At 45.0% G+C, this 26,537-nt stretch overlaps 1 protein-coding gene across 3 annotated transcripts in view; it reads right to left on the bottom strand.

Annotated features, from left to right (window-relative positions):
* The window catches only part of MASP1 (MBL associated serine protease 1), a 250,759-nt gene that overhangs the window by 156,935 nt on the left and 67,287 nt on the right, over positions 1-26,537 (bottom strand). For all 3 annotated transcript variants that reach the window (XM_069212804.1, XM_069212803.1, XM_069212806.1), the window contains exons 3-6: positions 21,574-21,751; positions 9,262-9,393; positions 6,700-6,896; positions 3,143-3,290 (exon numbers count right to left, since the gene is read on the bottom strand). In XM_069212804.1, coding sequence (XP_069068905.1) covers positions 3,143-3,290; positions 6,700-6,896; positions 9,262-9,393; positions 21,574-21,751 — 655 coding nt within the window. The remainder of the gene's footprint in view (positions 1-3,142; positions 3,291-6,699; positions 6,897-9,261; positions 9,394-21,573; positions 21,752-26,537) is intronic.

Below are 26,537 nucleotides of genomic sequence, written 5' to 3'. Positions count from 1 at the left end.
TGCAAAAAGTCTGCTTTCTTACAGATTCTATTTAGACGTAAGAATGGCCTCCTCTTTGTTGTTCACTATGCATCTGTGTGACTTCTGTTTTTCATGAGTGTTTTTTCAGCCTTAGACCATTTTTACATCACTCCATGATCAATTACCTAAATCATTTCTAGGATTCGGGTTTAAATGTGATAAGTTTATTTAGGGACAGCCCTTTTCTGCTCAGATTTTCAGGATTTTTATAGGAAAAATTATGTGTCTTTATGATTGTTTTTTCACGAAAGTGTTGACAATGTCACAATATAAGGTTTGCCCTGATGATGGTCTCTGCAATGAACTGAAATGTCACCGAAACGCTCAGTCTCATAACTGAATATGAAACATGACTCAGAGTGCTGCTTTGCTGTCCAGTGTCCATCCTATTGTGTGCTTCTTTTATTATCCAGCCAGCTATATGAACTAAAATTCAACATGCTTACTTTGCAATTTATTCACATTTACACTCCATGATTGTGACCTTTGCATTTTGTTCATCTGCATTATTTCCGCAGAGTTGGGCTTTCTCATCCTGCTACCTGGTTGAGAAAAAGTTTTCAAAAATTCTTGTTTTTCAGCTTTGTCGTACATAATGATTTATTAAATGCATGTTTTATGTAATTGTTGATTTTCCTTGTCCAGGACACTTGAATTTGAAGAATTAGGGTAAATGACTATCCGAGTAGATTCCCTTTTCAATAAGCACGCTCTTGTTTAGGGCGCCAAAAAGACTCGCCCTACCTTAGCGAAGTATTCAGAGCAACAATTATATGAATTAAATACAGTCAGGCTAGAGATCGATATTACTTGCCAAGCCCTCTGATCATGTCCCTTGGCCAACATTCGCCTACTCAGGCAAAATAACTCAATTCAACAGCCTCATGTCAGGCCAATGTTCACTGGCTCAAGCCAATGTTGATGGGTTTATGAGCACGAAGGTGCCTCGTGACTGAATTAATAACAATAGGCACTGAACAGACTGACGATGAGGGGCTTTGTGCTTAAAGGCTTCGGAGTAGTGGTGGGTAAGCCAACAAATTAAGAGGCTGAGCTGAGTTACAGCCGAGCCAAGGGTTTGGGTCGGATCTTAGAGTCCTTGTTGGGTCGAGTCTTGATCATGTTTGCCATGGAAATAATACAACAAACAGAGCATGAAATATGAAAAAAAATGTTATGGCACTGCACTGAGAAGTACCTTATTAAGAGTGATAGTTTTTAAACATGAACCACTAGTGAACAAAGAGGCAAGATAATTGTCCTGTAAACCCTGTGCGTGGCCCAGATTGCTATAAAGCAACATTATAGACTATTACATCAAATACAATAGATTTTTGTACAACTGGTATTCTGAACTCATATTTAAAAATGTTTTCATATGCAATAAGGAAGAAAAAAGAGTTATGGTAAAATAAAGTACTTGCCTAAGATCACACAATTTAAGGGGGGAGCTGTGATCAGTCTAGGTTTTCTAGTTTTACTTTCTACAGGTCTGCCAATAGATGGACATCTCTTAATCTTTCCTCATGTTACAGCTTGGTTTTGACCTATTCGTGTATTTTTCTGCAGTTTTCTATAGCGCAAGCTAAGACCTCCTTTGATGCACCCCAAAAAAACAAATTGTGCACATGTAAAGCGCACATGTGGCACCTCAAAAAATGTATTTTTAATACATTTTTTTTTAATTGCACATGGTTACGATCAACTTGGAGCTGATGGTAATAGCATTTCCTAAATGCCCAGTTCGCATTTAGGAAATACTTGTTACATGTGGAAAGGAATTCCCTATTTGTAATTTCCTATTTAGGGAATTGCAAATTGTGATCCCCTATTTGGAGTCCAATTTTCGAGAATCACAATAAAATTGTGATTCCCTAAAATGGGACTGCAATGCCTTTCATACATTGTGAAAGGCCACTCTGCATTCGCAAATGGTGAAATTTACCGATTCCTACCGTTTGCGAATGCAAAATCTTTTCACACATCTGGCCCCAAGTGATTTGCCTGGAATCACAGGATGTTGAGTGGACACCTGAGACTGGACCCTGGTTCCCAGCTCCCACAGTCGATTCCTGTGGCCGTTACGCCATAGCATGGGTAGGGGGTGAGCGGCAGGCAGAAGCCACATGAGTGCGCGGCTCCTAATGGGCTCGAACTTCCAACAGAACCTCGAGCTGGGCCAGAGCCAGGCTTCAGGCTCAGGCCTGACTCGCGCTTTCAGTGGCTCGTCCATCTTTGCTTTGGGAAGAGACAAATGGAGAAGAGCTGTGAACCAGAATTAATAACATTTCACATTGTGTGAGTCAACCAGGAGCTGCATCAGAAAATGCTCCCTAACCAGATAAAAGAAACCCATTCATGCACCACACATCTCAGAGATCCACAAAGAACCACACACATGTTTGTGCAGTTCAATGATTCCATAAAGGAGAGCAGTGGAATAACCTGGAGTGGCAGTAATCAATGGAATGGAATGTGCAGCAAGGAGTAGATGCAATGCAGTGAAATATGTTCCAGGTGAGAAAAAACAGAATACCATGTTTTGATTGATTTGTTCTGATCCAGAAATCATTGCAGGTGTGGGGGCGGTGGCTTTTAGTTCACGTGACTTTGTTGCTCAATCATCCCGTCAACATCATAAACAGAGAGTAAGGGATGTCCCAAAGTCTGCACCCCAAAACCAGGCTGCAGTTTTTGGGTGATCAGCTGCGTTAATAGCAGAGGGGCACAGAGAGCCACTCTGGAGGTGGTGCTGTGTGATCTGAAGAGAACCTCTTCACATTCTGGTAAATTACCAGCCACAAATGTAGAATATACTTAAATATTGAAAAGAAAATTCTATAAATTTACTTCTCTGGAAAATGTGGCTGTAAGGATTAAGCATCATGCCTTTATGAAGGCACCTCACTTCCAAATTCCAAAAGTGAGAAGAAACATATTCACAAGTTAGAATCTCAGGGTGAGTCCTTGGTGCAGGTGTTCTGTTGAGAGCTCTGCCACAGTACATCAGTGTCATGTTGGAGTTTCTTAAAGCATGTGCTATACAATACCACATACATGTGCATGTGACCTTTTCTTAATGATGACCAATCCAAGGAACTAAGGAAACTGTGGGGCTTACCTGTGGCTAAGTAAGATAACTTCCATCCTCGGTTCTCCCCAGAATTGTCACTGTGGAACAGAATCTGAACGCTGTGGCTTCCAGTCACTATCGTCCCGGGGGATGTATCACCACATATCGGGCCAAACTCCTTCCTTCCGGCTTTAATCTAAGAAAAACAAAACATATTTAAGAGGGGATTTAAAGAGATGAACAACCTCGCTGCCAAGGTAAGCACCCAGGTATCCTTGCCCAGCCTGGGTCGGTGGACCTCCAAGGGTCCTCCCTCAGACCTAAGATATACCAGGACCTTCAACGCAGGCTATGGTCTAGTTTATGGTGCGGGAGGCAGGAGCCATTTCTGGTAATTAAAGGGCTAGATTTGATTTCATCTTGCTATCCATGGTCATTTATAGTACTTATTTATTAATACACATTTAAAATATAAATGATGATGATACATTGAAGATTATACTTTTGGAAAACCGGACTTTAAAATCACTACTTTGTGTAGAGCAGGCTTCTCCAACGAGTGGCTCGTGAGCTAATGGTAGCTCTCTGGCTGCCTGTAATTTACTCTTTTGTGTGCAGCACAGCCTACTAAATTAGAAGCTTTTTGCTTCATTGAATTGATAAATGCATACTAAAATTCAGAGTATATATTTGAGACACACGTGTTTATTTTCAGAATTTATAAGCCTATATTTGGAGCACTATTGCGCAATTTCCAAAATATGTTTAATGCTGATACTTAAGTGATAAATCATGTGACAAAGGAGATATTTCTACAAATAGTATTACCTTCGTGCTAGAGGCTTTGCTGCTATGGCTGTTATGTATTACCCATGCAGAGGCATTCCATACTGAAAAAGCCCTTTTAACATTGCTGCGGGCAACAATACCTGATGCACTGATGTGATCACTGCTAATAATCTCGCATTTAGTGGGCACTAATATAGTATTGTCTGATGTGGTCAATATTACAAGACTAATAATATTAGTAGCTCCAAATGAGTTTCATTTAACACAAGTAGCTCTCATTACAAAAAAGGTTGGAGACCCCTGGATTAGAGTAAGACCACGTACATAAATTCTGTTCCAAGAAGCAGATGGAACGACCTGGGTATCCGCAGGGTTTCGCATCATGAATCGAGCAGCAGAAGGGGGCTTTGAGAGCATTCTTTAATGTTTGAGGTGTGAATCTGGTGCACATTGGACAGGTAAGAGTAAAGCTGTAAGTGTAAAGCTCAAGTAGGATATAGCTGGGGAAGTAGCAACAACAGATAGTAGGTGTTTACATGCTGAGCACATTGTCCTGCACGAAGAGCCGTAGGTGAAGAACTAAGCAAGGCAAAGCGGGTCCTTATAAGTCTCTACTTTCAATATCAGAGTGAGGGGCTTACAGAGAACTCAGTATTTGGGTGCTAACCTCCAACCTGAAGGCCAGGTTGGAATAGGAGTGCAATCTAGAAGCTTGAGAATAGTTTGGCTGGTAAAGTTTAGGACTTGTACGGGGGAGAGGTTTGGCTGTGCAAGGCTGACCGAGGCCCTCTTGGTTCCTATCAGCCTGCCCAGAGCAAGTAAATGATTGAGGGATTTGGCAAGAGAGGGGTAACTATGTCTGATATTTAGCATGTGAGTCCTGGCTCTAGATAAGTAGTTGGGGTGTTGAATTTGAGCCAGATCTTCTTTAAACCGGGTATGGGGGGGGGGCATCTACAGTCCTGAAACCAAAGTTGCTGAAGTCATTCTTGCACTTCCACAATTGATTAAAAAACATTGATCTTTTTGCTTTTCCTGCTTGTCATTTGCCCCTGTGACCATATGATCAATGACTTGCATCATTCAACCTGAAGTAAGATTTCCCTTTTTATTACAGTTATGTTATATGCTGTAGTGTATTTTGTATACAAATATTTCTCACCATCTTCTTTGAATAATGCTTTTTTATGTACCCAGACAAATGTTGCTTTTGTACATCTTATCTGATGAAATATTAGTATAAGACTATCAATGCCATAAAGGTGTGCAATTACCATGATCGATTTAGGGAAGAACAACTTTATCAAGAAATCTGGGTTGAAAAGGGTTATACTTCTGATTATACTTCTGAATATCGACTCCAGCAATATCGAGGTACAAGAATATCGAGGGCAGAATATCCGAGGCACAAATTATCGAACGGTAAGTGCAGATAGGGAAGTATAGGTTTGCTGTTCAATAACTTCACATCTACATACTTTGTAGATATATGTACCAGCAAGATACATGTATCTGGACTTACTAACCTGTCGGTATTTCTTTTTTATATCTTGTCTTCCATATTCTGTTCCGTCGATATTGTGGTTTCGATATTCAGAGCACGCACACCATTGCAAATGGTGTCCTGCCTATCATCAGCGTGCAGTTCACGGGCATTCGAGCACTGCTGCGCGAACCGTTACGCGCCTCCGTGATCACACTTCAGGTTAACCCAGATCTAGAGGCAGATCCTTTTAGGGTATACACCTACATATAGACATTAGCATTATTAATCATGCTTACCTTTCAATTATTATTGTGGTACTTCTTTATCTATACTAGTCTACTGTATAGTAAAAAAAAAATAGAAATATTACTGAATGTGGTTTTGAGGGTGTGGGTGGCTGCAAAGAGCCCACTTGCAAATATTGTTAAAGTCTTTGGCAGGTCTGACTCGAAGGCCCTGATTAGGAGTTGCTCGTTATCTTTCGACCCATGCATAAACCCCTGTTTACGCATGAGTCAGAATTATGTAATTACATTTCAGCAGGTCAAAATGCCAAAATTAACAGGAAAAATATATGGTATTTACTGTACTATGTGGATTTTAGAGCGTTGAACACCAAAATCGGCAGGTTACTCCCCAAAAACTGGTAATAGATGTTACTTATCGCATGTGATACATAACGTACGCCGTAGTATCGTTACTTATCAGATGTGATAACTAAGACCTTAGTCTTTATGTGTGTCTTAATTCTGAAAGTATCTTAGTGAAAGATCTTGAAACTGTATCCTTCGAGAATATTGTGTGAACAATATTGTGATGCAAAAATGAATACAATAATTATAGGTAAGTATTGATTTTGTATACATAACTCCACATATATGTAAACTGACTATGGGCCTGATTACGACCTTGGCGGAGTGGATTACTCCGTCCTAAATGTGACGGATATCCTGTCCGCCGTGTTACAGATGCCATAGGATATATGGAAGTTGTAATACAGCGGGTGGGATATCTGTCACATTTAGGACGGAGTAATCCACTCGGCCAAGGTCGTAATCAGGCACTATGTGTTTGTGTGTGTGTGGAGTTAATTTACACTTCCCTTTATGTGACCACCACAGTATTGTGGTAGTCAATATTTCGCTACGATATTTGCATAGCGTGATACTTTGGAGACAATATTCTGACAAAGAACCTTGTGAATCTCTCGCCCATCTTCTCTGATCCACAGGGACCCGTGAAGTATAGTGGCAAGTCAAGAAGAACCAGAATTTGCACCACAAACCATCCCCTTTTTTCAGTAGACACACTTTGAACATTCAAGACTCACCTTCAAGAAATCATAGGGGCATGAAACCTCAGGGTGGTCTTCGATGTCGAAGCTGTCGTCAAACACAAGAGTGATGGAGAAGCCCTCCTCCAGTTCGATTCTGTAGAGACAGTCCGAACTCTTGGGGTATGGGTTTGGGAAGTCAGAGCTGGCAATCGTACCACTTCGGAGGGTGAAGAGATTAGCGCTGCACTCCACTGGAAACGACATCCAAAAAGAAAGAGCTTATTACGAGAACTTTGGAGATGTGAATGTACAAAGTACTTGAATGTCAGTGACTCTCCCATTCGCCCACCGTGACATCTAAAGCCTAGACCTCAACATCATTCTTTCTGCTGTCCATGATAGCGCCCGCCTCCCCCTACCCCGACAGATTATTGTCCCTAATGTGGGTAATCAGCTCTGTGCCCCATCAGGGATGCTTGATGTGGCATCTACTGGAGCGTTCATCCCTTGATTTGGTGCAGCAAGCAGGATGTCCGGGCAAGTCTGGAGATAAAATGTCCCCAACAGAGCTCACAATGCCTCAGGATATTCACCAAATGTGTTACTGTCTCTATCCCTGTAGACCAAGAGTTCAATATAGTAAGTTGCTGTTTGAACCAGGGGTCTCCAAACTATGGCCTGTGGGCCACATCCGGCACCTACAAGATGTTATCGGACCCTCTGTTGCTCTCTACAGTTAAGTAATTGATTATTTTGTCAGAGTATCTGCTAATGTTTGACATTTGTACTCATTGTACATCATCTCTCAGTTTAAGCACGCAGTATTTGTTTGTAATTGCCACATTTCACTTTTGTTCTGAATCATATCATGCTAATTACGAGAAAGATCCAAGCAAACTTCATTTGTTCATTTATATTTTATTTATTCATTTATCAAACTGTTTTTTTTCGGCTCGTGAATATTTGTAAAAGTATGTGGCCCTCATATGAAAGGTTTGGAGACCCCTGGTTTAAACCAATAGCGTGATGTCCAGGTCATTACACGAATGTACCAAGGCTGCAGCGCGTTTCTGCTCTCAACGCTTTGCATGTGTCTAAAACAAACTGAGTAACTGGGATTTGAGAAAATCGCACCTTGAGTAAACCTCGAGGGCCCAAATCGCAAAGAAACAAACTCCTTCAGTTGGGACGCTCTGGCCTGTGAATTTTGGGAAATTGCTCTTTCTGAACTCACAAATGTCCTATTACCTGCACAAACAAATGCACAAAATAACAGATTTCCAGGAGTGCGCCAAATTGTCAATCAGCAGAGTGTCTGCGGTTTCATGGATGGGCGTTGCAAGTGTAAATTATTTTATTCTTTTTTTCCCAGCAAGGAAAGGTCTTTTTCAGTCTGGAGCAATGGTTTTGGCCCCACATAATTTGCTGAATGCTGGTGGTGGAAGGAGCATTGACCCAGTGGTATCTGCACTCCGCCATCAACCAAACCCATGTTAGCTGGTGCTTGGGTAGGGGGCGGGAATTTAACGCATGCTGTTTCTCAGGTTATTCTCAGCTCCAGGGTACATTTTGCTCATGAGATTTCAGCTGCTTTGAGAAGATGAAAGGCAAAGTCCGAAAGGGAGACTGTCCAGGTCAGTAGTTTTCTGGCATTACCTAGAATCCGGATAGCCCAGTAGCTCCTATTACGGGAGAATGTAAAGAGATATTCAATAAGTGCAGCTCTTTAATCTCCAGTGGAGACCAAAATATAAGGTTACATCTCCCAGAAAACCTCCAGATTGCTTCTTAATTTTTATCACTTTGACATATTCCAGGAACATGGCCACTTGGCAAGACACACCAGAAGGTAACACTCCCTGCATGAAGTATCAGCGTAGGAATGTTGTTAAAGAGACACAACTACCTAGCAGTGCAGAATCCTACCTTACATACTGCATTAGTATTAAAACTAAAATAAGTGTTGGAAAGTGCTTTACTGCTAGCCCACACTGCACCAAGTGAAGACACAGAGGGCACCTGACCTCTCCAAGGATGCATGGTGAGCCACTGGGGTAGTTCTCTCATGCCAACACTTCTTTTAAAAAAGAAAAACATCGCCAAATAATTATTTTGACAGCACAGATATGCAATTATATTGGCTAAGGAACTGTGCCCCATTCCCTCAGGGTTGCTTTTGGTCTCTATAGGTTTCTTAGAGTTCGGCTTTCCTACAGGCCTTCAGCCTTGCATTCCATATGACCGGTTCAGCTCTGCGGATCGAACCTACAATGCAATGGGATCACAGCAGACTGGGAGACCTTCTATCCAAACCAGATCACCTAACATTTGAGGAAATCCATTGACAGATCTAGGAAATTGCTTCATCTTTTGTGGAAATAGTCTTACGTTAATGTTAATTTCAACCCTTGGCCCATTAGATTCTCCTCATCTTCGTTGAATTCCTTGAGTTTCCAACTAAATACACTTTCACCTGGGGATCTCTTACCAGGGATGCTCCGAATGTCTCCAGATCAATGTCCCTAATTGCTAAAATCTAATTCTTTGTTTGTGTCCACAATCAGTAAAAGCCCTAAGTATGTCATAAAAGACAACCAGTCCTCCTGATTGCTTTACCTTTACAGGTCCTGTTGTCCGCGTGGAGCAGATAGCCAAATCTGCACGAACAGTAGAAACCACCGATGTAATTGTGGCAGTAGTGGTCACAGACGAGTTCCTCGTCACTGCGCTCAGTGCACTCGTCCACATCTGTGGGGACAAAACAAGAAACAAAAGACCAGTGGATGAACCAGCAAGCGGAGAGATTTAAAATCATGTCATACAATGCAAGCAAGTGATGTGAGAGGAGTCTGGAGACTCGGACACAAGAACGCAGAAATGAGCGAGTGAAAGACTACTTCTACAGCATGAGTGGACGGTTCAATAGACATATGTGAAATCGATTGCCACAAAAATACATTATTTCACAAGTACAAAGGGTCTGGGATTAAAGGTCCAGAAACAATATGGGAGAGAAAAGTTGACAGAATTGACCATACAACTTAATCTGTTCTGCACACACCCAAGTCAAACTACACGAACCAATACTGTTCTAATCACAACTTTTTCACATGGGGGTTGCTATCCTGGATTTCACCCAACAGTTAGACCGCTCATCTAGTTCCCAGACCACACCTCGCATTGCTTGGTGGAAGGTAATGTCCAGAACCACTTCTTTCCCAGGGCCAGTTCCTCCCAACAAAGCATGGCCTGCGCGACTGGGTAGTTCCACCCAGTACGTTCCTGCTGTATTACGCACTCATGTGCAGTGATGCTAATTCACCCTCCAAGAGTACCTCGGGCCTGATTTAGAACTCGGCGGACGGGTCACTCTGTCACAAAGGTGGCAGATATCCCGCCTGCTAAAATCTAAATCCCATATAACATAATGGGATTTAGATTTCGGTGGACGGGATATTTGTCACCGTTGTGATGGAGTAATGCGTCCGACGCGTGCTAAATCAGGTCGTCAGTCTTCAGTCATCAGCAACTAGTTGTGCCTAGGGGCCTTGGTGTCTCACACACTGTCTAACCTTTCTTCAGAGTGCACTTGGTATGTGGGTGAGGGACCATATTTCTGAGAGCTGTGTACATTGGAGAAGGTTCTCTATTGTTTACTCTCCAAGGTTATATGTACACGTGTATATTTCTCGAAACCGGCAATTCACTGAGTAGGTAACGTAGTATGTAGTTGATCTCTACATCATGCTACTAAGAGTGGTTTACTTGCAGGACTTGTATTTATTGTGGTCTACTCACTTCTACTCAAGGAAGGAGGTCTTGGTGGGACCTTCCATCTTGCACCACTAGGTGTAACAATGGTATCTTCACCTTTTTTTTTTGCTAATTTTAACCATCATACGAAACTTGTTCAGCTCCGTAAGTTCACGCTTTTGTATCATTTTGGAGCCCCGCATATGGAAAGGTATGAATTTATCCTTTGCCTATAAGCTTTTACCGTAACTGGTGTTAAGGGATCCTATGAACCTGTTCCTGTGGTCAAAGACTGTATTTCTTGATGTTAAGTAAAATTTTCAGAGTGCATGTAGGCATGTTAGCAGATTTTTGATAAATTCTGGAAGATGTCTACAGCTTATTTAAATCAAGCATTTCTACTGCCTAGTTATTCATGCCACTTTTAAAATGCAATTTAGTTCCTGACACCGATAGAGGGCTGTGAAAATGTAGCCAACTTCACCAAGGCCGACGTCAGGAACCTTTTTCTAAAATCTGACTACACTTCTAGACTTCAAGAAGTTATCAATAAACAGCAGAAAATATTTAACCACACCCCTCATTCTGTAGTTTCAGAGCAGGTTAAGTCCACACCTTGTTACTAGTGCCAAGCGCCTTGACACTGCAATGAACATTCATCTAGGCCATGTACAACGCTTCAATGCCTCGCCAGGGCTAGTGAGTGTTTTGTAGAGGTCATTGCAATGCAGTGTGCACTAGTATGAAGTGCTTAAGTGATGTTGCACTGGTTGCTATGGTGATGCGCCAGATTCAAGGATGTCTGCGTGTAGGCACCACTTCAGCTTCAGGCAAGTTGGATTTTGGCCACGGGGTTTTACTTCCAGCCAATGGCCTTGTTCCAGGCGAGATGATTGGCCAGCAGACCCTGGAAAAGTACTACCCATTGTACAGAAGAATGTCACTTTTGACGCTGTTAAAGTTGTGCACATGACATGCTGAGCGAGTTTTACCACACCTAGGATCACGCAATAAGGAATTCAGTGAGACCTGCCTGGCTCTGGCTGCTGCATTCAGTGTGACCTGGCTGGCTCTGTCTGCTGCATTCAGTGAGACCTGCCTGGCTCTGTCTACTGGATTCAGTAAGACCTGCCTGGCTCTGGCTAATGCATTCAGTGCGACCTGCCTGGCTCTGGCTGCTGCATTCAGTGTGACCTGCCTGGCTGCTGCATTCAGTGAGACCTGCCTGGTTCTTGCTGCTGCCTTCAGTGAGACCTGCCATGCTCTGGCTGCTGCCTTCAGTGAGACCTGCCTGGCTCTGGCTGCTGCTTTCAGTGAGACCTGCCAACCTGGCTCTGGCTGCTGCATTCAGTGTGAACTGGCTGGCTCTGTCTGCTGCATTCAGTGAGACCTGCCTGGCTCTGTCTGCTGGATTCAGTAAGACCTGCCTGGCTCTGGCTAATGCATTCAGTGAGACCAGCCTGGCTCTGGCTGCTGCATTTAGTGAGACCTACCTGGTTCTGGCTGATGCTTCCAGTGAGACCTGCCAACCTGGCTCTGGATGCTGCATTCAGTGTACCTGCCTGGCTCTGCCTGCTGCTTTCAGTGAGACCTGCCAACCTGGCTCTGGCAGCTGCATTCAGTGAGACCTGCCAACCTGGCTCTGGCAGCTGCATTCAGTGAGACCTGCCTGGTTCTTGCTGCTGGATTCAGTGAGACCTGCCTGGCTCTGGCTGCTGGATTCAGTGAGACCTGCCTGGCTCTGTCTGCTGCATTCAGTGAGACCAGCCTGGCTCTGGCTGCTGCCTTCAGTGAGACCAGCCTGGCTCTGGCTGCTGCCTTCAGTGAGACCAGCCTGGCTCTGGCTGCTGCCTTCAGTGAGACCTGCCTGGCTCTGGCTAATGCATTCAGTGAGACCAGCCTGGCTCTGGCTGCTGCATTTAGTGAGACCTACCTGGTTCTGGCTGATGCTTCCAGTGAGACCTGCCAACCTGGCTCTGGATGCTGCATTCAGTGTGACCTGCCTGGCTCTGCCTGCTGCTTTCAGTGAGACCTGCCAACCTGGCTCTGGCAGCTGCATTCAGTGAGACCTGCCTGGTTCTTGCTGCTGGATTCAGTGAGACCTGCCTGGCTCTGGCTGCTGGATTCAGTGAGACCTGCCTGGTTCTGGCTGCTGCATTCAGTGTGACCAGCCTGGCTCTGGCTGCTGCATTCAGTGAGATCTGCCTGGCTCTGGCTGCTTCATTCAGTGTGACCAGCCAAGCTCTGGCTGCTGGATTCAGTGAGACCAGGCTGGCTTTGGCTGCTGCATTCAGTGAAACCAGGCGTGTTCTGGCTGTTGCATTCAGTGAGTCCTGCCTGGCTCTGGCAGCTACATTCAGTGAGACCAGCCTGGTTCTGGCAGGTACATTCAGTGTGACCTGCCTGGTTCTGGCAGGTACATTCAGTGTGACCTGCCTGGCTTTGGCTGCTATATTCAGTGTGACCTGCCTGGCTCTGGCTGCTATATTCAGTGTGACCTGCCTGGCTCTGGCTGCTGTATTAAGTGTGATCTGCCTGGTTTTGGCTGCACCATTCAATGAGACCAGCCTGGCTCTGGCTGCTGCATTCAGTGTGACCAGCCTGGCTCTGGCTGCTGCATTCAGTGAGACCTGCCAACCTGGCTCTGGCAGCTGAATTCAGTGAGACCTGCCTGGTTCTTGCTGCTGGATTCAGTGAGACCTGCCTGGCTCTGGCTGCTGGATTCAGTGAGACCTGCCTGGCTCTGGCTGCTGGATTCAGTGAGACCTGCCTGGCTCTGGCTGCTGGATTCAGTGAGACCTGCCTGGCTCTGGCTGCTGCATTCAGTGTGACCAGCCTGGCTCTGGCTGCTGCATTCAGTGAGATCTGCCTGGCTCTGGCTGCTTCATTCAGTTTGACCAGCCTAGCTCTGGCTGCTGGATTCAGTGAGACCAGGATGGCTTTGGCTGCTGCATTCAGTGAAACCAGGCGTGTTCTGGCTGTTGCATTCAGTGAGTCCTGCCTGGCTCTGGCAGCTACATTCAGTGAGACCAGCCTGGTTCTGGCAGGTACATTCAGTGTGACCTGCCTGGCTTTGGCTGCTATATTCAGTGTGACCTGCCTGGCTCTGGCTGCTATATTCAGTGTGACCTGCCTGGCTCTGGCTGCTGTATTAAGTGTGATCTGCCTGGTTTTGGCTGCACCATTCATTGAGACCAGCCTGGCTCTGGCTGCTGCATTCAGTGAGATCTGCTTGGCTCTGGCTGCTTCATCCAGTGTGACCAGCCTGGCTCTGGCTGCTGGATTCAGTGAGACCAGGCTGGCTTTGGCTGCTGCATTCAGTGAGACCAGGTGTGTTCTGGCTGCTGCATTCAGTGAGTCCTGCCTGGCTCTGGCAGCTACATTCAGTGAGACCAGCCTGGTTCTGGCAGGTACATTCAGTGTGACATGCCTGGCGTTGGCTGCTATATTCAGTGTGACCTGCCTGGCTCTGGCTGCTATATTCAGTGTGACCTGCCTGGCTCTGGCTGCTGTATTAAGTGTGAGCTGCCTGGTTTTGGCTGCACCATTCATTGAGACCAGCCTGGCTCTGGCTGCTGCATTCAGTGTGACCAGCCTGGCTCTGGCTGCTGCATTCAGTGAGATCTGCCTGGCTCTGGCTGCTCCATTCAGTGTGACCAGCCTGGCTCTGGCTGCTTCATTCAGTGAGACCAGGCTGGCTTTGGCTGCTGCATTCAGTGAGACCAGGCGTGTTCTGGCTGCTGCATTCAGTGAGTCCTGCCTGGCTCTGGCAGCTACATTCAGTGAGACCAGCCTGGTTCTGGCAGGTACATTCAGTGTGACCTGCCTGGCTTTGGCTGCTATATTCAGTGTGACCTGCCTGGCTCTGGCTGCTATATTCAGTGTGACCTGCCTGGCTCTGGCTGCTGTATTAAGTGTGATCTGCCTGGTTTTGGCTGCACCATTCATTGAGTCCAGCCTGGCTCTGGCTGCTGCATTCAGTGTGACCAGCCTGGCTCTGGCTGCTGCATTCAGTGTGACCAGCCTGGCTCTGGCTGCTTCATTCAGTGTGACCAGCCTGGCTCTGGCTGCTTCATTCAGTGTGACCAGCCTGGCTCTGGCTGCTGGATTCAGTGAGACCAGGCTGGCTTTGGCTGCTGCATTCAGTGAGACCAGGCGTGTTCTGGCTGCTGCATTCAGTGAGTCCTGCCTGGCTCTGGCAGCTACATTCAGTGAGACCAGCCTGGTTCTGGCAGGTACATTCAGTGTGACCTGCCTGGCTCTGGGCTGCTATATTCAGTGTGACCTGCCTGGCTCTGGCTGCTGTATTAAGTGTGATCTGCCTGGTTTTGGCTGCACCATTCATTGAGACCAGCCTGGCTCTGGCAGCTGCATTCAGTGTGACCAGCCTGGCTCTGGCTGCTGCATTCAGTGAGATCTGCCTGGCTCTGGCTGCTTCATTCAGTGTGACCAGCCTGGCTTTGGCTGCTGGATTCAGTGAGACCAGGCTGGCTTTGGCTGCTGGATTCAGTGAGTCCTGCCTGGCTCTGGCAGCTACATTCATTGAGGCCAGCCTGGCTCTGGCTGCTGGAATAAGTGAGACCAGCCTGGCTCTGGCTGCTGGATTCAGTGAGACCTGCCTGGTTCTGGCTGCTGGATTCAGTGAGACCAGCCTGGCTCTTGCTGCTGGATTCAGTGAGACCAGCCTGGCTCTTGCTGCTGGATTCAGTGAGACCAGCCTGGCTCTTGCTGCTGGATTCAGTGAGACCAGCCTGGCTCTGGCTGCTGGATTCAGTGAGACCTGCCTGGTTCTGGCTGCTGGATTCAGTGTGATCAGCCTGGCTCTGGCTGCTGGATTCAGTGAGACCTGCCTGGCTCTGGCTGCTTCATTCAGTGTGACCAGCCTGGCTCTGGCTGCTGGATTCAGTGAGACCAGGCTGGCTTTGGCTGCTGCATTCAGTGAGACCAGGCGTGTTATGGCAGCTACATTCAGTGAGACCAGCCTGGTTCTGGCAGGTACATTCAGTGTGACCTGCCTGGCTTTGGCTGCTATATTCAGTGTGGCCTGCCTGACTCTGGCTGCTATATTCATTGTGACCTGCCTGGCTCTGGCTGCTTTATTCAGTGAGACCAGCCTGGTTCTGGCAGGTACTTTCAGTGTGACCTGCCTGGTTCTGGCTACTATATTCAGTGAGATCAGCCTGGTTCTGGCAGGTACATTCAGTGTGACCTGCCTGGTTCTGGCTGCTGTATTAAGTGTGATCTGCCTGGTTTTGGCTGCACCATTCATTGAGACCAGCCTGGCTCTGGCAGCTGCATTCAGTGAGACCTGCCTGGTTCTTGCTGCTGGATTCAGTGAGACCTGCCTGGCTCTGGCTGCTTCATTCAGTGTGACCAGCCTGGCTCTGGCTGCTGCATTCAGTGAGATCTGCCTGGCTCTGGCTGCTTCATTCAGTGTTACCAGCCTGGCTCTGGCTGCTGGATTCAGTGAGACCAGGCTGGCTTTGGCTGCTGCATTCAGTGAGACCAGGCGTGTTCTGGCAGCTACATTCAGTGAGACCAGCCTGGTTCTGGCAGGTACATTCAGTGTGACCTGCCTGGCTTTGGCTGCTATATTCAGTGTGACCTGCCTGGCTCTGGCTCTGGCTGCTGTATTAAGTGTGATCTGCCTGGTTTTGGCTGCACCATTCAGTGAGACCGGCCTGGCTCTGGCTGCTGCATTCAGTGTGACCAGCCTGGCTCTGGCTGCTGCATTCAGTGAGATCTGCCTGGCTCTGGCTGCTCCATTCAGTGTGACCAGCCTGGCTCTGGCTGCTGGATTCAGTGAGACCAGGCTGGCTCTGGCTGCTGGATTCAGTGAGACCAGGCGTGTTCTGGCTGCTGCATTCAGTGAGTCCTGCCTGGCTCTGGCAGCTACATTCAGTGAGACCAGCCTGGTTCTGGCAGGTACATTCCGTGTGACCTGCCTGGCTCTGGGCTGCTATATTCAGTGTGACCTGCCTGGCTCTGGCTGCTGTATTAAGTGTGATCTGCCTGGTTTTGGCTGCTGGATTCAGTGAGACCTGCCTGGCTCTGGCTGCTGGATTCAGTGAGACCTGCCTGGTTCTGGCTGCTGGATTCAGTGTGACCAGCCTGGCTCTGGCTGCTGCATTCAGTGTGACCAGCCTGGCTCTGGCTGCTGCATTCAGTTAGATCTGCCTGGCTCTGGCTGCTTCATTCAGTGTGACCAGCCTGGCTCTGGCTGCTGGATTCAGTGAGACCAGGCTGGCTTTGGCTGCTGCATTCAGTGAGACCAGGCGTGTTCTGGCTGCTGCATTCAGTGAGTCCTGCCTGGCTCTGGCAGCTACATTCAGTGAGACCAGCCTGGTTCTGGCAGGTACATTCAGTGTGACTTGCCTGGCTCTGGGCTGCTATATTCAATGTGACCTGCCTGCCTCTGGCTGCTGGATTCAGTGAGACCAGCCTGCCTCTGGCTGCTGGATTCAGTGAGACCAGCCTGGTTCTGGCTGCTGGATTCAGTGAGACCAGCCTGGCTCTGGCTGCTGGATTCAGTGTGACCAGCCTGGCTCTGGCTGCTGGATTCAGTGTGACCAGCCTGGCTCTGGCTGCTGCATTCAGTGAGATCTGCCTGGCTCTGGCTGCTTCATTCAGTGTGACCAGCCTGGCTCTGGCTGCTGGATTCAGTGAGACCAGGCTGGCTTTGGCTGCTGCATTCAGTGAGACCAGGCTTGTTCTGGCAGCTACATTCAGTGAGACCAGCCTGGTTTTGGCAGGTACATTCAGTGTGACCTGCCTGGCTTTGGCTGCTATATTCAGTGTGACCTGCCTGACTCTGGCTGCTATATTCAGTGTGACCTGCCTGGCTCTGGCTGCTTTATTCAGTGAGACCAGCCTGGTTCTGGCAGGTACATTCAGTGTGACCTGCCTGGTTCTGGCTACTATGTTCAGTGAGACCAGCCTGGTTCTGGCAGGTACATTCAGTGTGACCTGCCTGGTTCTGGCTGCTGTATTAAGTGTGATCTGCCTGGTTTTGGCTGCACCATTCATTGAGACCAGGCTGGCTCTGGCAGCTGCATTCAGTGAGACCTGCCTGGTTCTTGCTGCTGGATTCAGTGAGACCTGCCTGGCTCTGGCTGCTTCATTCAGTGTGACCAGCCTGGCTCTGGCTGCTTCCTTCAGTGTGACCAGCCTGGCTCTGGCTGCTGCATTCAGTGTGACCAGCCTGGCTCTGGCTGCTTCATTCAGTGTGACCAGCCTGGCTCTGGCTGCTGGATTCAGTGAGACCAGGCTGGCTTTGGCTGCTGCATTCAGTGAGACCAGGCGTGTTCTGGCAGCTACATTCAGTGAGACCAGCCTGGTTCTGGCAGGTACATTCAGTGTGACCTGCCTTGCTTTGGCTGCTATATTCAGTGTGACCTGCCTGGCTCTGGCTGCTATATTCAGTGTGACCTGCCTGGCTCTGGCTGCTATATTCAGTGTGACCTGCCTGGCTCTGGCAGGTACATTCAGTGTGCCCTGCCTGGTTCTGGCTGCTATATTCAGTGAGACCAGCCTGGTTCTGGCAGGTACATTCAGTGTGACCTGCCTGGTTCTGGCTGCTGTATTAAGTGTGATCTGACTGGTTTTGGCGGCACCATTCATTGAGACCAGCCTGGCTCTGGCAGCTGCATTCAGTGAGACCTGCCTGGTTCTTGCTGCTGGATTCAGTGAGACCTGCCTGGCTCTGGCTGCTTCATTCAGTGTGACCAGCCTGGCTCTGGCTGCTGCATTCAGTGAGATCTGCCTGGCTCTGGCTGCTTCATTCAGTGTGACCGGCCTGGCTCTGGCTGCTGCATTCGGTGAGACCAGGCGTGTTCTGGCAGCTACATTCAGTGAGACCAGCCTGGTTCTGGCAGGTACATTCAATGTGACCTGCCTGGCTTTGGCTGCTATATTCAGTGTGACCTGCCTGGCTCTGGCTGCTATATTCAGTGTGACCTGCCAGGCTCTGGCTGCTATATTCAGTGAGACCAGCCTGGTTCTGGCAGGTACATTCAGTGTGACCTGCCTGGTTCTGGCTGCTATATTCAGTGAGACCAGCCTGGTTCTGGCAGGTACATTCAGTGTGATCTACCTGGCTCTGGCTGCTGCATTCAGTGAGACCTGGTCTTGATGCAAACTCATTCCTCTTTTTTGCACAACCCTGCCCTTTCTTCAATCTATGAAGTACTTCATCCGTGCTTTCTCCCTCTTTTGCTATATTTACTTAATTTATATGCTGGTGTTGGAGTTATTGCTATTATTATTGCTATTATTTTTATTATTGTTATTATTATCGTGGCCAATATTATTAATATTATTATTGTTATTATTATAATGTTTACTATTATTATTGGTTATATTTTTATTGTTAATATTATTAATATAATTTGTATTACTATTTTCATCATCATTATTATTTTTAATATTATTATATTCATTATTATGATCATTAATATTATTGTTGGTATTATTATTGTTATTATTGTTAATATTATTGTAATTGTTATTACTGGTATTATTACAATTCTTCTTATTGTTATTGTTCTTCTTATTATCATTCTTATTATTTTTATTGTTAGTAACAGGGTTATTCTTATTACTTTTATCATTATTATTGCTGGTATCATTAATATTAATGTTGTTATTATTCTTATTCTTCTTATTATTAGTAGTGGTAGTAGTGTGCGGCCATACAACGCCCTTGCGACATTCACATCTGATCAGGCAGAGTTCGCAGGCGCATCACGAGCCAGCAGCCTTCTGAAGTGCAAGCGGCAGCTGTAACATCTGAATTACAGGCCTGGAGCTTGGCCCTGTAAGGAGTCTGGGGCTGCCGGCAGAGACGCCCAAACCCGCATCCAACTCTCTGATTGGTTGTGCTTCCTGCCTCACATCCTCGGCATCCCTGTCAGAGGCGGCTCTAGGTTGTGTACGTAGGCTCATGGAGGAGAGAGGGGATAGGCGTCTGGCTCATTTACATAATGAGCACATCCCAGAAGTCACCTGCACAAGGTTCTTCTCTGTCATTCACTGCATCTGTCACTGTTCTATTATCGGCTCAGCGGGTGAGGAAATAAGGTGAGAGATTCGATGGTGAGCGCAGGGGAGGGTTGTAAATTGCACAGTTCAATTTGAAGCCACCATAATACTGAAAGCGGAGCGCAGAGCAGATGAAAGAATGATGTGTTATTTTTCATATCTATGCTCCAAAGCATCAGGCAAAATTAGAAATAAGTGCAATGCCCTGTTGGGTCATTTTGTAGAAGCACGCATGCGTGATGACGTACACCTGAGCATGCATCACCATATATGCGAGCACCTTTTAAGTGATGCCGGTACCATTTTTTTAAATGTAGTAATCGGAAATGGATCGGTTATTAGCAGGAAATAGTTTTTTGTAAGGCAGAATGGCTGGCAACACTTTGGTGCCCGTACCTCCAAAAGAATTACATTTTTAAAAACATGACCATGTAGGTGTGGATGGCAACGGAGTGTGGCTGGGGGAAGAAATGAGAAGTGGGTGGAGGGTAAAATACAAATAAAACTTTGTGAGTGGGAGAGTGAGAGCAACACACATGGGAGAGAGTAAGACGGGGCAGAGGGAGAAACTCATAAGGGAGAGAGCAATGCAGGGTGGGCGGGCCGATAAGTTCGGCCTGGAGAAGCAGTTGAGAGGCAGCGAGCAACCATGAAAGAGAGAGAGACACGCGGGGCACTGGGGCGGGTTGTTGTCGGGGAGAGAAACACATGAGAAGAGGGAGGCAAGACATCCGAGAACAAGCAAGCAAATGAGAGTGACAATAATGCGAACCAATGGTAAGCAGTGGCCCGCCCTCTGTATGTGCTTGGTCAGCCCACAATAGGTCTTCCATAACCAATCAGCACCGTCTTGCAGGCGAAACCTAGAAAATCACTAACGCTTACCAGTTGAGGTGAGCCTCGCAGCCATAACCCCCCCCCTACATGTGCACTGCTCGTAACGTTCCACATAATGTGACAGAAAACATCACACATTACATCATCAATGACGTCATGAGTACCATCATATATTACATCGCCAACTACATCATCAGCCGCTTCTCTGCTCTTTATGCATCTTTAGGAGTGGTCTACTCCTGCAAGTAACTAACAATTCTCATATGGAGAGAGGCTGACGGATTCCACTCTGTAGCAATGCATTTCTTCACAGGCACAGTTTTAAGACTGGATTAAGCACAATGTGGTATCATCTATTAAAGATTTGAGATGTTTAAGAAGCTTAGCTTTGTTTAAGGTGTTCTTTTTATGTGATAGAATGCTGTCTGTTACCTTGTTTTTTACACATTGCAAATATAATAAATCTAAGACAATGTGGATTCTAAACGTATTTGTAACAACAGTGATTGCATCAGACTCCAACATTCCCTAGTTTGCAGTCCTCCGAATGCACGCTTCTTGGACTGTGGATAAAGCCAACATTTTGGCTATTTGAGTATTAATCTGCCTGTGCTGCCACACTACCATATTGGGGCAGGTCTCTTTCAGATTTTAAAATTCTCTCAATGATAATACCCGATTGTATAGTTCAACCACCCACATTTTGTTATTTCCCTATTTATAAAAACAAAAATAATTGATTAGATGTGTGGAGTGGGATCTAGATAAATTTTCAGTGATATTTTGGCATTACAATTTATTCATGTATTGTTGTTGTTTACATATATGCAGAGTGTTCTATCTCTTCAAAGGTCCGTACTCAGGGCGTCGCTCAACACTATGGGCCTGGTTTAGAACTCGGCGGATGGGTCGCTCCGACTCAACGGTGACAGATATTCTGTCCACCAAAATCTAAATCCCATAGGGTAGAATAGGATTAGATTTCGGCGGACAGGATAACCCGTCCACCAAGTTCTAAATCAGCCCTTAGTCTTGCTATGGTTGTGAGGTGACCTTATGGAACTGGCAGTGCTGGTAGTTGGACACTTACACCCCAGGTGCAGAGAATTCAGAGCCCCCTACCCATGTTTAGCTTGGTTGGCTCCACCATTTTTGTGTTGTGCCATTGCTACTATAGGTTCATTTTTAGATAATCTGACACTGTTCCAAGACACTGAGCAGCAAGCATAACTTCTCTTCTGCACAATACTTTCTTGAAAGGCATACATTTGGTATCTTTGCTTTGAGGTAGCCACTTACCGACTGCAGCGTAATGTGCATCAAAACCTGTGAATCGTTCTTCGTTGGAAAAGTCTGATCTGAAGGTGAGGCTGAGGGTTGCGCTGGGGGACAGGATCTCTTGCTGTCCGGGTGCCTGCTCGGTGTCCGTGCTCTCCTTCCCGCAGAAGGTGGCCAAGACCTCGCCCTCGGCTTCAACCTGCAAGAAGAATGAGGACTAATTCCTTCGGTCACAATTCTTCCCACAAATCCCCCTTTATTCAGCCTTCTGTTCCATATACCTCCCCCTGCCGCCCATGCCTAGTAGTGCCAATATGTCCTATTGACTCATGGCTTTTGCTTTGCATATTTTTTTGGGTCCAACTTTTCCTTCTGCCTGCTTCTTCTCCTGCATCATGAACTTTTTTGGGGTCCAATACTTACTCCTGCCACATAATTTCTTCTACTTTCCGTCCGCCTCATATCCAATTCTTCCCCTTGCCACATAAAACACACCCAGATTCCTTCTGCACTCCTAACCGCAGAGCCTCTGTTCCTTTGATAAAACACTAATCATATCTTTATTAATCTAGATCAAACTAACCATCATACAAATTGATAAATGATCAAAAACATTCACAACTAAACAACAATAAAATTTGTAATTAAAAACGATTAAGTTGCTCCTATGATCTTTTCACCCAGTAAATATTCTATGATATTAGTGAAATAGATAATAATTTTATGGTTATATGTCATTGTTCACATTCGTTCAACAACAGTGACACAAAGCGGGATAGACATTTCCTGTGTTCCCCATTTCCAAGCTAAATGTTTCCACAAACAAGTAGAATTAGTCGGGATTGTAGTAAAAAAGTTAAATGTCTTAGGGCCAGATGTATCAAGCTTTTTTTGCATTTGCAAACGGTGCGAATTGCAAAATTCGGCCGTTTGCGAATGCAAACATGCCTTTCACAATGTATGAAAGTCACTCGCAGTGCAAATTTAAGGAATCGCTAAAACAGAGATTCCTCAAAATTGTGACCCGATTTAGAGAATCACAAATTGCAGTTCTTTAAATTGGAAATCTCAAATAGAGAATTCCTATTTGTAATTTCCAAAGCACATGTATCAAGCATTTCCTAAATGCAATTTGGGCATTTAGGAAATGCAATAACCACAAACTAAAGTTTGATGGTAACCATGTGCAAATTTTAAAAATGCATTATAAATGCATTTTTAAAATTGACATGTAGCGCACACATGCCCCTAAGGCATGTGTGTGCTTCACATGTCCGTAAAAATATTTTTGGGGTGCAGCAGAGGGGGCCTTAGGCCCCCAGCACCCTGGGATTTGCATTTCCTAATTTGCAATTTCCTAACTGGAATTTGCAATTTGGGAAATGCAAAAACATTTGCAACAGGCCCATAGGTGCGAATGGGGCCAGATTCTCTATTTGCGATTCGGTAATAGCATTTGTGAATTTTAAGAAATCGCTATTACCGAATCGCAAAAATCATACATTCCGTTTTGCATTTGTTAAATAGCAATTTCTTATAATTTGCTATTTAAGAAACGCAAATCGGTTTTTTGATACATCTGGCCCTTAGACCCTTGTACTGTGGTAATTCTAAAAGAACATTTGGCAAATATTCCACTTTTACTTGTATCTAGGGGAAGAGTTCTTATCCTGCCTGTCTAACCCAGCTTCCTGCTGGATGCAGTGTTCCTTTTCACACCCCTAATGGTCCTTGGAGGGAGTCATGTGTTTCTTTGGCATGAAAAATAATACCTAAATAGTGTTGTTTAAAACCATTATTAACTTTTTATCTAGAGTAATAGTCGCCCATCTAAAATTGTGCCAAACCTCTTAAATCACATTTAATTTCTGTAATTTTATTAGACTTTTTAAATAAATGGGTTTAATGTAAACTTTGAGCTTCACAAAACACTTCTGAAATCCACTGTCTTATTGCCCCCATCGTTAAACATGTTGTCACTTGTCATTACAATATTAAGAGCCATTTCAAATAGTTTCTCCATGTGATCAGCACTTTAAATGTGAATTCATCTACAGAATTCCTTTTTTAGAGCCTCTTATGTTATAAATGTTTTCACCTTAGAGTGGAAATGCCCTATAAACATAGTTATATTCCAAAATCGCAAGCGTGTCCTAGCTGATCGAAGTCATTTGCTTTTTTTCACCAATACAGATTGTGTTACTTTGGTCAAAATATTTCAATATTATCCTAAAATTAAGTTCAAAATTTGCCTTGTGTGGTTTTCAAAATAATAAACACTATTAAGCAAGAAAAGTATGTTTTAAAGAGAAAAGGAACAGAACTTGACGTTAACTATGCGTTTACCTTTATGCTACTGAAATATCTTGCAATTTCCCTGTTCTTCTTTCTCTGCCAGTGTGTAGGTCTGTCCTGTTCTTCAGACAGGTAAGAACAATATAAACACCTGAGAATTGTTCCACCAACTCCCTCTGCACACATCATAGGCTATCCACTCCAGATGTATGTATGAATGTGTCTGTGGATGGGAAACATCCTGAACAACTAGGTCTAAACCACTACTTGCCTGAACCACTACTGCTAAACAACTAAAAAGTTTCAACAACTAAGTACTGAACAACTACTGTTGTGCCTGGATAACCATTGCCTGAACAACTAATTTTAAGGTAAGGTTTTCTTTTTGGTTTTTATGGTTTTTTAGTCGTTTAGAATATATATATATATATATATATATATATTATTTGTTCAGGCAATGGTTATTCAGGCACAATTGTTGTTTAGACAGTAGTTGTTCAGTACTTAGTTGTAGAGACTTTTTAGTTGTTTAGCAGTAGTGGTTTAGTCTGTAGTTGTTTAGGACCTGGTTGTTCTGTCACATATTCGTGGAGCTCTGTACATGGTCAAACTGCAGGATAAACTCAGAGGTAGCTGGCTGATGGACTCCTAGTGCATTGTGATGTAGAGTTCTTTAAAGAGCGGAGTTTTCAACTTTTTCCTAAACTGGAGCAGAGTTGGGGCGATCCTGATGGATACGGTGATGTTGGTCCAGATCCTGGGCGCTGCCTTCTACCAAATGAACATTCTGATTTTTACTTCTCTGGATTTGAAAAGAACTATCCATTGTTGTAGGTGCAAAAACGTAATGTCAACTTTTGGTTTCTCTACAATTATATTTTTGTTTTCATTTTCTCTTGACTTGTATTGTCTTTGGGGCACTTCCGCTTAAATGAGCAGCATATTTGGCTCAAAAATTACATATCTGGTGAAGCATCAGCATAGCTGGAAGAAAGTTGTTGCTTCTTTTAGAGTTTCCTAGAGATAAGACAGCTAAATATTCCAGCAGATCTCTTTTCCAAAGCAGCTCCTGCTTGATGGAATGTCCTTCCTCATTTTACTCTTACTGCCCCAGCTCTTTTGCCATTCAGAAAAACATTAAAATATTTTTTCTTCCAGCTGCTTAATCAGGGACTGGTTGCCGGCTAGTTGTGGGCTTAAGCGAAGGTAATTAAAAAAACTATTTCTGTTTTTATTATTTTAATTTGGATATTTTTGTATTAATTGTGTTTTCTTTTGCTGTTATATTGGTTTATTTTGGTCCAGATATGCCCTGCATCTTCAGGGAGATTGTTGTGCTTATTGAAAGGTGTAGGTAAATAATTTTTAAAATATCACTAAATGAAAGGCCATGAGGGCCGTTCGTTTTCAGTCCTCCCGTTGTTCACATTTCTCCATCCCCATCATGTTGTAGGAGACCCTCAAGTCACTCTTAGCAGCTCTATTCCACTTTCCATGCCATCTGGTGCCTCCTGTCCAAATATTCCTCATAGTTATTGTACTTCTGTAACGCTTACTACCCCGGACGAGGTGTTGAAGCGCTTTTCAGTGAGTAGCATGCTACTCCAGAACTCAAAAGGATTAGTGGTGGATTAGTATAGGGAAGAAAAATTGTTCTTACCTGTAACTGTAGTTCTCCAGTGTTGGTATCCTTCATAGACCCACATGCCCGAACCACACATTGTTGCCAAAGCGGGAGTCCCACAGCAACACAGAAAGCACCCGAGAAAAAATATCCCCACAGGGGTCAATGCCAAAGAACACCCACTTTATATGTACGATCTTCTGTTACAACAAATCCACCAACGACCCACTGGGTTATCTTTCACTGGTAACTCTTGTATTGTATTGTATTGTATTGTAATAGTATTTATATAGCGCTTACTACCCCTGACGAGGCGTCTAAGCGCTTTTTGGCGAGTAGCACGCTACTCCAGAACCCAAAAAGAATTAGTGGTGGATTAGTATAGGGAAATATGAGTACAGTTTTAGTATTATTATGAGTTAATTTGAGCAGCGGATATGAAGTTTGTTAGTTAGATTGACTGGAGTAATGGAGGGGTGGAGGAGGAAAGAAATCCAGAAGTGTTAATTGGGAGTTTATGGTAATAGGATTTAGGCTTGGGATGAGTAAAGGGAGGATGGAAGAGGGAAGAGTCTGTGGAAAGGGTTAGGGAGATCATAGTAGCAGGAGGGCTTTAGGATGAGTCAAAGGTGAGATAAATGAGGGAGAATTTAGGAGGGTTGTTTGGGAGATCATGGTAGTAAAGTGAGGTTTGGTGAGTTAGATGTGGAAGCGGAGGGAAGAGCTTAGACAGCGTTATTTAGGAGATGAAGGTAGTAGAATGGATTTGGAATGAGTCAGAGTGGGGATGGAGGATAGATTGATAGAGACATGACATATGGTGATGGGTAGACAAAGTGTGATATAAGGTGAGAGCAGGGATTCATAAGTATCTAGTATAGCAACTTATCTAGGAGCTATGCAATGACCTATGAACATGTTAAGCATAGAATAACAGACACACATATATATATATATATATATACACACACACACATGAATACACACACACACACATATATATACATACATATTTAAACCATGAGTAAATATACTTAGTTAAACAGGTTTAAAGAGTGTGTGTGTA

The sequence above is a fragment of the Pleurodeles waltl genome, chromosome 11, assembly GCF_031143425.1.
Source record: "Pleurodeles waltl isolate 20211129_DDA chromosome 11, aPleWal1.hap1.20221129, whole genome shotgun sequence".
Classification (NCBI taxonomy): domain Eukaryota; kingdom Metazoa; phylum Chordata; class Amphibia; order Caudata; family Salamandridae; genus Pleurodeles; species Pleurodeles waltl.
This window is presented reverse-complemented; position numbering and strand designations above follow the sequence as displayed.